Genomic DNA, 12646 nt, shown 5'->3' on the forward strand with positions numbered 1-12646 from the left:
ATGGCGTTGTTCCCGGTCCCGCGGCTGCTGGACTGGTCGAGCTGTCCGCCGCACCTGCAGTTCAACCAGTTCGTGCTGACGGGCTACCGGCCGCCCAGCAGCGGCCCCGCCTGCCTCCGGAGCCTCTTCTACCTGCACAACGAGCTGGGGAACATCTACACCCACGGTGAGACCCGGCCGCCTCACGCCCACCGGCCCCGCCCCTCCTCCGTCATCACAGTTCTCAAGCGCTTACCGGGGGCCAAGCGCCGTTCTAAGCGCTGGGGAGGCTGCAAGGTGATGGGGTGGTCCCACGGGGCGCTCCCAGTCTTCATCCCCATTCTACAGATGAGGGAACTGAGGCCCAGAGAGTAACAATGCTGGTATTTGCTAAGCGCTTGCTATGTGCAAAGCACTGTTCTAAGCGCTGAGGAGGTTACAAGGTGATCAGGTTGGCCCACGGGGCGCTCCCAGTCTTCATCCCCATTTTACAGATGAGGGAACTGAGGCCCAGAGAGTAGTAATGCTGGTATTTGTTAAGCGCTTGCTATGTGCAAAGCACTGTTCTAAGCGCTGAGGAGGTTACAAGGTGATGAGGTTGTCCCACGGGGAGCTCCCAGTCTTCATCCCCATTTTACAGTTGAGGGAACTGAGGCCCAGAGAGTAATAATGGTGGTATTTGTTAAGCGCTTGCTATGTGCAAAGCACTGTTCTAAGCGCTGGGGAGGTTACAAGGTGATCAGGTTGGCCCACGGGGCGCTCCCAGTCTTCACCCCCATTTTACAGATGAGGGAACTGAGGCCCAGAGAGTAGTAATGCTGGTATTTGTTAAGCGCTTGCTATGTGCAAAGCACTGTTCTAAGCGCTGAGGAGGTTACAAGGTGATGAGGTTGTCCCACGGGGAGCTCCCAGTCTTCATCCCCATTTTACAGTTGAGGGAACTGAGGCCCAGAGAGTAATAATGGTGGTATTTGTTAAGCGCTTGCTACGTGCAAAGTACTGTTCTAAGCGCTGAGGAGGTTACAAGGTGATCAGGTTGTCCCACGGGGCGCTCCCAGTCTTCATCCCCATTTTACAGATGAGGGAACTGAGGCCCGGAGAGTAATAATGCTGGTATTTGTTAAGCGCTTGCTATGTGTAAAGCACTGTTCTAAGCGCTGAGGAGGTTACAAGGTGATCAGGTTGTCCCACGGGGAGCTCCCAGTCTTCATCCCCATTTTACAGTTGAGGGAACTGAGGCCCAGAGAGTAATAATGGTGGTATTTGTTAGGCGCTTGCTACGTGCAAAGTACTGTTCTAAGCGCTGAGGAGGTTACAAGGTGATCAGGTTGTCCCACGGGGCGCTCCCAGTCTTCATCCCCATTGTACAGTTGAGGGAACTGAGGCCCAGAGAGTAATAATGCTGGTATTTGTTAAGCGCTTGCTATGTGCCAAGCACTGTTCTAAGCGCTGGGGAGGTTACAAGGTGATCAGGTTGGCCCACCGGGCGCGCCCAGTCATCATCCCCATTTGACAGTTGAGGGAACTGAGGCCCAGAGAGTAATAATGCTGGTATTTGTTAAGCGCTTGCTATGTGTAAAGCACTGTTCTAAGCGCTGAGGAGGTTACAAGGTGATCAGGTTGTCCCACGGGGCGCTCCCAGTCTTCATCCCCATTGTACAGTTGAGGGAACTGAGGCCCAGAGAGTAATAATGCTGGTATTTGTTAAGCGCTTGCTATGTGCAAAGCACTGTTCTAAGCGCTGGGGAGGTTACAAGGTGATCAGGTTGTCCCACGGGGCGCTCCCAGTCTTCATCCCCATTTTACAGATGAGGGAACTGAGGCCCAGAGAGTAGTAATGCTGGTATTTGTTAAGCGCTTGCTATGTGCCAAGCACCGTTCTAAGCGCTGGGGAGGTTACAAGGTGATCAGGTTGGCCCACGGGGCGCTCCCAGTCTTCACCCCCATTTTACAGTTGAGGGAACTGAGGCCCAGAGAGTAATAATGGTGGTATTTGTTAAGCGCTTGCTACGTGCAAAGTACTGTTCTAAGCGCTGAGGAGGTTACAAGGTGATCAGGTTGTCCCACGGGGCGCTCCCAGTCTTCATCCCCATTTTACAGATGAGGGAACTGAGGCCCGGAGAGTAATAATGCTGGTATTTGTTAAGCGCTTGCTACGTGCAAAGCACTGTTCTAAGCGCTGAGGAGGTTATAAGATGATCAGGTTGTCCCACGGGGGGCTCCCAGTCTTCATCCCCATCTTACAGATGAGGGAACTGAGGCCCAGAGAGTAATAATGCTGGTATTTGTTAAGCGCTTGCTATGTGCAAAGCACTGTTCTAAGCGCTGGGGAGGTTACAAGGTGATCAGGTTGGCCCACCGGGCGCGCCCAGTCATCATCCCCATTTGACAGTTGAGGGAACTGAGGCCCGGAGAGTAATAATGCTGGTATTTGTTAAGCGCTTGCTATGTGTAAAGCACTGTTCTAAGCGCTGAGGAGGTTACAAGGTGATGAGGTTGTCCCACGGGGAGCTCCCAGTCTTCATCCCCATTTTACAGTTGAGGGAACTGAGGCCCAGAGAGTAATAATGGTGGTATTTGTTAAGCGCTTGCTATGTGCAAAGCACTGTTCTAAGCGCTGGGGAGGTTACAAGGTGATCAGGTTGGCCCACGGGGCGCTCCCAGTCTTCATCCCCATTTTACAGATGAGGGAACTGAGGCCCAGAGAGTAATAATGCTGGTATTTGTTAAGCGCTTGCTATGTGCCAAGCACTGTTCTAAGCGCTGGGGAGGTTATAAGGTGATCAGGTTGGCCCACGGGGCGCTCCCAGTCTTCATCCCCATTTTACAGATGAGGGAACTGAGGCCCAGAGAGTAATAATGGTGGTATTTGTTAAGCGCTTGCTACGTGCAAAGTACTGTTCTAAGCGCTGAGGAGGTTACAAGGTGATCAGGTTGTCCCACGGGGCGCTCCCAGTCTTCATCCCCATTTTACAGATGAGGGAACTGAGGCCCAGAGAGTAGTAATGCTGGTATTTGTTAAGCGCTTGCTATGTGCAAAGCACTGTTCTAAGCGCTGGGGAGGTTACAAGGTGATGAGGTTGTCTCACGGGGAGCTCCCAGTCTTCATCCCCATTTTACAGTTGAGGGAACTGAGGCCCAGAGAGTAATAATGGTGGTATTTGTTAAGCGCTTGCTACGTGCAAAGTACTGTTCTAAGCGCTGAGGAGGTTACAAGGTGATCAGGTTGTCCCACGGGGCGCTCCCAGTCTTCATCCCCATTTTACAGATGAGGGAACTGAGGCCCAGAGAGTAGTAATGCTGGTATTTGTTAAGCGCTTGCTATGTGCAAAGCACTGTTCTAAGCGCTGGGGAGGTTACAAGGTGATCAGGTTGGCCCACGGGGCACTCCCAGTCTTCATCCCCATCTTACAGATGAGGGAACTGAGGCCCAGAGAGTAACAATGCTGGTATTTGTTAAGCGCTTGCTACGTGCAAAGTACTGTTCTAAGCGCTGAGGAGGTTATAAGGTGATCAGGTTGTCCCACGCGGGGCTCCCAGTCTTCATCCCCATTCTACAGATGAGGGAACTGAGGCCCAGAGAGTAATAATGCTGGTATTTGTTAAGCGCTTGCTATGTGTAAAGCACTGTTCTAAGCGCTGAGGAGGTTACAAGGTGATGAGGTTGTCCCACGGGGAGCTCCCAGTCTTCATCCCCATTTTACAGTTGAGGGAACTGAGGCCCAGAGAGTAATAATGCTGGTGTTTGTTAAGCGCTTGCTATGTGCCAAGCACTGTTCTAAGCGCTGGGGAGGTTATAAGGTGATCAGGTTGTCCCACGCGGGGCTCCCAGTCTTCATCCCCATTCTACAGATGAGGGAACTGAGGCCCAGAGAGTAATAATGCTGGTATTTGTTAAGCGCTTGCTATGTGTAAAGCACTGTTCTAAGCGCTGAGGAGGTTACAAGGTGATGAGGTTGTCCCACGGGGAGCTCCCAGTCTTCATCCCCATTTTACAGTTGAGGGAACTGAGGCCCAGAGAGTAATAATGCTGGTGTTTGTTAAGCGCTTGCTATGTGCAAAGCACTGTTCTAAGCGCTGGGGAGGTTACAAGGTGATGAGGTTGTCCCACGGGGCGCTCCCAGTCTTCACCCCCATTTTACAGTTGAGGGAACCGAGGCCCAGAGAGTAATAATGGTGGTATTTGTTAAGCGCTTGCTACGTGCAAAGTACTGTTCTAAGCGCTGAGGAGGTTACAGGGTGATCAGGTTGTCCCGCGCGGGGCTCCCAGTCTTCATCCCCATTCTACAGATGAGGGAACTGAGGCCCAGAGAGTAATAATGCTGGTATTTGCTAAGCGCTTGCTATGTGCCAAGCACTGTTCTAAGCGCTGGGGAGGTTACAAGGTGATCAGGTTGGCCCACCGGGCGCGCCCAGTCATCATCCCCATTTGACAGTTGAGGGAACTGAGGCCCGGAGAGTAATAATGCTGGTATTTGTTAAGCGCTTGCTATGTGTAAAGCACTGTTCTAAGCGCTGAGGAGGTTACAAGGTGATGAGGTTGTCCCACGGGGGGCTCCCAGTCTTCATCCCCATCTTACAGATGAGGGAACTGAGGCCCAGAGAGTAATAATGCTGGTATTTGTTAAGCGCTTGCTATGTGCAAAGCACTGTTCTAAGCGCTGGGGAGGTTACAAGGTGATCAGGTTGGCCCACCGGGCGCGCCCAGTCATCATCCCCATTTGACAGTTGAGGGAACTGAGGCCCGGAGAGTAATAATGCTGGTATTTGTTAAGCGCTTGCTATGTGCAAAGCACTGTTCTAAGCGCTGGGGAGGTTACAAGGTGATCAGGTTGGCCCACGGGGCGCTCCCAGTCTTCATCCCCATTTTACAGTTGAGGGAACCGAGGCCCAGATGTTAAGCGCTTACTATGTGCAAAGCACTGTTCTAAGCGCTGGGGAGGTTACAATAATAATAATGATGATGGCGTTTATTAAGCGCTTACTATGTGCCAAGCACCGTTCTAAGCGCCGGGGAGGTTACAAGGTGATGAGGTTGTCCCACGGGGGGCTCCCAGTCTTCATCCCCATTTTACAGTTGAGGGAACCGAGGCCCAGAGAGTAACAATGCTGGTATTTGTTAAGCGCTTGCTATGTGCCAAGCACTGTTCTAGGCGCTGAGGTTACGAGGTGATGAGGTTGTCCCACGGGGCGCTCCCAGTCTTCATCCCCATTTTACAGTTGAGGGAACTGAGGCCCAGAGAGTAATAATGCTGGTATTTGTTAAGCGCTTGCTATGTGCAAAGCACTGTTCTAAGCGCTGGGGAGGTTACAGTAATAATAATAATGACATTTATTAAGCACTTACTATGGGCCAAGCACCATTCTAAGCGCTGGGGAGGAGACAAGGTGATGAGGTGGTCCCACGGGGGGCTCACAGTCCTCATCCCCAGTTCGCAGTTGAGGGAACTGAGAGTAATAATAATGTTGGTATTTAAGCGCCTACTATGTGCCAAACACCGTTCTAAGAACTGGGGAGGAGACAAGGTGATGAGGTTGTCCCACGGGGCGCTCCCAGCCTTCATCCCCATTTGACAGTTGAGGGAACTGAGGCCCAGAGAGTAACAATGCTGGTATTTGTTAAGCGCTTACTATGTGCAAAGTACTGTTCTAAGCGCTGGGGAGGTTACAAGGTGATGAGGTTGTCCCACGGGGCGCTCCCAGCCTTCATCCCCATTTTACAGTTGAGGGAACTGAGGCCCAGAGAGTAACAATGCTGGTATTTGTTAAGCACTTGCTATGTGCCAAGCACCGTTCTAAGCGCTGAGGAGGTTACAAGGTGATCAGGTTGGCCCACGCGGGGCTCCCAGTCTTCATCCCCATTTTACAGTTGAGGGAACTGAGGCCCAGAGAGTAGTAATGCTGGTATTTGTTAAGCGCTGGCTATGTGCCAAGCACCATTCTAAGCGCTGAGGAGGTGACAAGGTGATCAGGTTGTCCCACGGGGCGCTCCCAGTCTTCATCCCCATTTTACAGTTCATCATCCTCATCAATCGTATTTATTGAGCACTTACTATGTGCAGAGCACTGTACTAAGCGCGTGGGAAGTACAAATTGGCAACACATAGAGACAGTCCCTACCCAACAGTGGGCTCACAGTCTAAAAGGGGGAGACAGAGAACAGAACCAAACATACCAATAAAATAAATAGGATAGATACGTGCAAGTAAAATGAATAAATAAATAAATAGAGTAATAAATATGTTGAGGGAACTGAGGCCCAGAGAGTAATAATGCTGGTATTTGTTAAGCGCTTGCTATGTGCAAAGTACTGTTCTAAGCGCTGAGGGGGGTTACAAGATGATGAGGTTGTCCCACGGGGGGCTCCCAGTCTTCATCCCCATTTTACAGTTGAGGGAACTGAGGCCCAGAGAGTAATAATGCTGGTATTTGTTAAGCGCTTGCTATGTGCAAAGTACTGTTCTAAGCGCTGAGGAGGTTACAAGGTGATGAGGTTGTCCCACGGGGCGCTCCCAGCCTTCATCCCCATTTTACAGTTGAGGGAACCGAGGCCCAGAGAGTAATGATGTTGGTATTTGTTAAACGCTTACTATGTGCCAAGCACTGTTCTAAGCGCTGGGGAGGTTACAAGGTGATCAGGTTGTCCCACGGGGCGCTCCCAGTCTTCATCCCCATTGTACAGTTGAGGGAACTGAGGCCCAGAGAGTAATAATGCTGGTATTTGTTAAGCGCTTGCTATGTGCAAAGCACTGTTCTAAGCGCTGGGGAGGTTACAAGGTGATCAGGTTGGCCCACCGGGCGCACCCAGTCATCATCCCCATTTGACAGTTGAGGGAACTGAGGCCCAGAGAGTAATAATGTTGGTATTTGTTAGGCGCTTGCTATGTGCAAAACACTGTTCTAAGCGCTGAGGAGGTTACGAGGTGATCAGGTTGTCCCACGGGGCGCTCCCAGTCTTCATCCCCATTTTACAGATGAGGGAACTGAGGCCCAGAGAGTAATAATGCTGGTATTTGTTAAGCGCTTGCTATGTGCCAAGCACTGTTCTAAGCGCTGGGGAGGTTACAAGGTGATCAGGTTGGCCCACGGGGCGCTCCCAGTCTTCACCCCCATTTTACAGTTGAGGGAACTGAGGCCCGGAGAGTAATAATGCTGGTATTTGTTAAGCGCTTGCTATGTGTAAAGCACTGTTCTAAGCGCTGAGGAGGTTACAAGGTGATGAGGTTGTCCCACGGGGAGCTCCCAGTCTTCATCCCCATTTTACAGTTGAGGGAACTGAGGCCCAGAGAGTAATAATGCTGGTATTTGTTAAGCACTTGCTATGTGCAAAGTACTGTTCTAAGCGCTGAGGGGGATTACAAGGTGATGAGGTTGTCCCACGGGGGGCTCACAGTCTTCATCCCCATTTTACAGTTGAGGGAACTGAGGCCCAGAGAGTAATAATGCTGGTATTTGTTAAGCACTTACTATGTGCAAAGCACTGTTCTAAGCGCTGGGGAGGTCACAAGGTGATGAGGTGGTCCCATGGGGGGCTCACAGTCTTCATCCCCATCTTACAGATGAGGGAACTGAGGCCCAGAGAGTAATAATGTTGGTATTTGTTAAGCGCTTGCTATGTGCAAAGCACTGTTCTAAGCACTGAGGAGGTTACAAGGTGATCAGGTTGGCCCACGGGGCACTCCCAGTCTTCGTCCCCATTTTACAGTTGAGGGAACTGAGGCCCAGAGAGTAATAATGCTGGTATTTGTTAAGCGCTTGCTATGTGCCAAGCACTGTTCTAAGCGCTGAGGAGGTTACGAGGTGATGAGGTTGTCCCAAGGGGCGCTCCCAGACTTCATCCCCATTTTACAGATGAGGGAACTGAGGCACGAAGAGTAATGCTGGTATTAAGCACTTACTATGTGCAAAGCACCGTTCTAAGCGCTGGGGAGGTTACAATAACAATAATGATGGTATTAAGCGCTTAGAACGTGCCAAGCACCGTTCTAAGCACTGGGGAGACTACAGGGTGATGAGGTTGTCCCACGCGGGGCTCACAGTCTTCATCCCCATTTTACAGTTGAGGGAACTGAGGCCCAGAGAATAATAATAATGTTGGTATTTGTTAAGCGCTTACTATGTGCAAAGCACTGTTCTAAGCGCTGGGGAGGTTACAATAATAATAATAAGGATTGTATTAAGTGCTTACTATGTGCCAAGCACCGTTCTAAGCGCTGAGGAGGCTACAAGGTGATCAGGTTGTCCCACGGGGGGCTCACAGACTTCATCCCCGTTTGACAGTTGAGGGAACTGAGAGTAACAATAATGTTGGTATTTAAGTGCTTACTAAGTGCAAAGCATTGTTCTAATCAATCAATCAATTGTATTTATTGAGCGCTTACTGTGTGTGCAGAGCACTGTACTAAGCGCTTGGGAAGTACAAGTTGGCAACATCTAGAGACGGTCCCTACCCAACAGTGGGCTCACAGTCTAGAAGGGGGATACAGAGAACAAAACAAAGCATATTAACAAAACAAAACAAAGCATATTAACAAAATAAATAGAATAGATATGTACAAGTAAAATAAATAAATAAATAGAGTTCTAAGCGCTGGGGAGGTGACAAGGTGATGAGGTTGTCGCACAGGGGGCTCCCAGTCTTCATCCCCATTTTACAGTTGAGGGAACTGAGGCCCAGAGAGTAACAATAATAATGTTGGTATTTGTTAAGCGCTTACTATGTGCAAAGCACTGTTCTAAGCGCTGGGGAGGTTACAGTAATAATAATGATGACATTTATTAAGCGCTTACTATGCGCCAAGCGCCGTTCTAAGCACCGAGGAGGTTACAAGTCACACAGCTGACAAGCGGTGGAACCGGGATTTGAACTCGCGACCTCTGACTCCCAACTCCGGGCTCTTTGCATTGAGCCACTGCAACCTCCCCAGTGCTTTGCACGTAGTAAGCGCTTAATAAATGCCTTCATTATTATTATTATTATTACTACTACTACGCCTGTTCCAGTCATTGAGCCACGCTGCTTCCCAAGCTCCCGGCGTCGAATGTCCCTTCTTTCCCGTCGCTCAAATCTCCCCTCTTCCGACAGGCACCCATTGCTCCGTGACCCGCCAGCCGCGGGACCCTCCGTCCTGCACCCTGGCCTGGTGGAAAGAGCCTGGGCTTGGGAGCCGGAGGTCATGGGTTCTAATCCCGGCTCCGCCGCTTGTCTGCTGTGTGACTTTGGGCAAGTCACTTAGCTTCTCTGGGCCTCAGTTCCCTCATCTGCAAAATGGGGATTAAGACTGTGAGCCCCTTGTGGGACAACCTAATCACCTTGTATCCCCCCCCAGTGCTTAGAACAGTGCTTTGCACATATAGTAAGCGCTTAACAAATACCAGAATTATTATTATTATTATTATTATTATTATTATTATTATTATTCCCGGACCCACTCTCGCCCTGCCCTCGCTTTGGGGGTCTGAAGTCACCCCTACGCTTCCCCGAAGCCCCTCTCGGAACTCAAACAACCCGCTTCTCGGGTCCCCCCCGCCGGTGTAAAAGTCGGAGGAAGGACCGCCCGGGGAGCGGAGGGTTTAATATCGTTAGCCCAGCTGCAGTTTGCCCCATCTGTTCATTCATTCACTCATTCAATCGCATTTATTGAGCGCTTACCGTGTGCAGAGCACTGGACTAAGCGCTTGGGAAGTCCAAGTTGGCAACATCTAGAGACGGTCCCTACCCAACAGCGGGCTCACAGGCTAGAAGGGGGAGACAGACAGCAAAGCAAAACATGTTAACAAAATAGAATAAATATGTAGAAGTAAAATAAATAGAGTGATAAATATAGTCATCGGTTAAAACTCCGGCTCCGCCACTTCTCAGCTGCGTGACCTTGGGTAAGTCACTTCACTTCTCTGGGCCTCAGTTACCTCATCTGCAAAATGGGGATTTAAGACGGTGAGCCCCACCGGGGTCAACCTGATCACCTTGTAACCTCCTCATGAATGCACAGTAACAGCTGATGGAGAGCTGATGGAGAGGGTGTTGTGAATAATAATAATAATGATGATGGTATTTGTTAAGCGCTTACTATGTGCAAAGCGCTGGGGAGGTTACAAGGTGATCAGGTTGTCCCACGGGGGGCTCCCAGTTTTAACCCCCATTCATTCACTCAATCGTATTTATTGAGCGCTTACTGTGTGCAGAGCACTGGACTAAGCGCTTGGAAGTACAAATCGGCAACATCTAGAGACGGTCCCTACCCAACAGCGGGCTCACAGGCTAGAAGGGGGAGACAGACAGCAAAACAAAACATGTTAACAAAATAGAATAAATATGTAGAAGTAAAATAAATAGAGTGATAAATATAGTCATCGGTTAAAACTCCGGCTCCGCCACTTCTCAGCTGCGTGACCTTGGGTAAGTCACTTCACTTCTCTGGGCCTCAGTTACCTCATCTGCAAAATGGGGATTAAGACGGTGAGCCCCACCGGGGTCAACCTGATCACCTTGTAACCTCCTCATGAATGCACAGTAACAGCTGATGGAGAGCTGATGGAGAGGGTGTTGTGAATAATAATAATAATGATGATGGTATTTGTTAAGCGCTTACTATGTGCAAAGCGCTGGGGAGGTTACAAGGTGATCAGGTTGTCCCACGGGGGGCTCCCAGTTTTAAGCCCCATTCATTTACTCAGTCGTATTTATTGAGTGCTTACTGTGTGCAGAGCACTGGACTAAGCGCTTGGAAGTGCAAATCGGCAGCATCTAGAGACGGTCCCTACCCAACAATGGGCTCACAGTCTAGAAGGGGGAGACGGACGACAAAACAAACCATGGAGACGTCCCCCTCTCCATCCCCCCCATCTTACCTCCTTCCCTTCCCCACAGCACCTGTATATATTTTACTGGTTTATTTATTTATTTTACTGGTACATAACTATTCTATTTATTTTATTTTGTTAGTATGTTTGGTTTTGTTCTCTGTCTCCCCCTTTTAGACTGTGAGCCCACTGTTGGGTAGGGACTGTCTCTATATGTTGCCAATTTGTACTTCCCAAGCGCTTAGTCCAGTGCTCTGCACATAGTAAGCGCTCAATAAATACGATTGGTGATGATGATGACTGTCTCTATATGTTGCCAACTTGTACTTCCCAAGCGCTTAGTCCAGTGCTCTGCACACAGTAAGCGCTCAATAAATACAATTGATTGATTGATTGATTGAGAGGAAGCAGGATTATCAGCCTCGTCAGAGCCACTGGTGGTGTGAGTTCCGGGAGTGTGCTGAGAACAGGGACCAAAGTCAATCAATCAATCAATCAATTGTATTTATTGAGCACTTACTGTGTGCAGAGCGCTGGACTAAGCGCTTGGGAAGTCCAAGTTGGCAACATCTAGAGACGGTCCCTACCCAACAGCGGGCTCCCAGTCTAAAAGTCCAAGTTTTCTGGGAGGGGAGTTGGCCCCAAGGGGCCCGGAAGGAGCGGGATGCGTGAATTGGGAACAGCAAGTGTCAGCGCGGGGCACAGAGGCGAGATTCCTAAATTCCGTGAGGTTCTTTCTCTCCCTGGCACAGCTCTGTGTCGCTAGGACAGAGTTCTTATTGTTTGGGCCCTGGGCTACTGCCAGCTTTCCCTTTGGCTCATCACCACGGGGGAACCTCAGTCCAGTGCCCATAACCTCGCTGTGCCCTTGGTTGGGGGTGTTGAGGTCAGAAAGGGGCTGTCCTCCCCTCCCCACCCCCCTCCGGACTAATGCCATCTGAGCCCCAGAGGGAATTAGCCCGGCTTCCCGTCAATCCCTAAATCTCCAGGCAGGAAAATAATAATAATAATAATAATAATGGTTATTTTATTTTGTTGGTATGTTTGGTTCTGTTCTCTGTCTCCCCCTTTTAGACTGTGAGCCCACTGTTGGGTAGGGACTGTCTCTATGTGATGCCAATTTGTACTTCCCAAGCGCTTAGTCCAGTGCTCTGCACATAGTAAGCGCTCAGTAAATACGATTGATTGATTTGTTAAGCTCTTACTATGTGCCAAGCACTGTTCCGAGCACTGCGGGGATACAAGGTAATCGGGTCGTCCCACATGGGGCTCACAATCTTCACCCCCATTTTACCGATGAAGCAACTGAGGCCCAGAGAAGTGACTTGCCCAGAGTCACCCAGCTGACAAGTGGCGGAGCCAGGATTAGAACCCACGACCCCTTTTAGACTGTGAGCCCACTGTTGGGTAGGGACTGTATATGTTGCCAACTTGGACTTCCCAAGCGCTTAGTACAGTGCTCTGCACACAGTAAGCTCTCAATAAATACGATTGATGATGATGACTGTCTCTATATGTTGCCAACTTGGACTTCCCAAGCGCTTAGTACAGTGCTCTGCACACAGTAAGCGCTCAGTAAATACGATTGATGATGATGATGACTGTCTCTATGTGTTGCCAACTTGGACTTCCCAAGCGCTTAGTCCAGTGCTCTGCACACAGTAAGCGCTCAATCAATACGATTGATGATGATGATGATGACTGTCTCTATATGTTGCCAACTTGTAGTTCCCGAGCGCTTAGTACAGTGCTCTGCACACAGTAAGCGCTCAATAAATACGATTGATGATGATGATGTTGATGACCTCTGACTCCAAAGCCAGGCCTCTTTCCACCGAGCCACGCGGCACTTCGCTGTGCCTCA

The 12646-nt window shown here is 49.9% G+C and overlaps 1 protein-coding gene across 1 annotated transcript in view; it reads left to right on the forward strand.

Annotated features, from left to right (window-relative positions):
- The window catches only part of PAQR4 (progestin and adipoQ receptor family member 4), a 22343-nt gene continuing 9697 nt past the window's right edge, over positions 1-12646 (forward strand). Inside the window, exon 1 of the mRNA XM_038754308.1 lies at positions 1-166. Within this exon, the coding sequence (XP_038610236.1) occupies positions 1-166 (166 nt within the window). The remainder of the gene's footprint in view (positions 167-12646) is intronic.

The sequence above is a fragment of the Tachyglossus aculeatus genome, chromosome 11, assembly GCF_015852505.1.
Source record: "Tachyglossus aculeatus isolate mTacAcu1 chromosome 11, mTacAcu1.pri, whole genome shotgun sequence".
In the NCBI taxonomy this organism is placed as follows: Eukaryota; Metazoa; Chordata; class Mammalia; order Monotremata; family Tachyglossidae; genus Tachyglossus; species Tachyglossus aculeatus.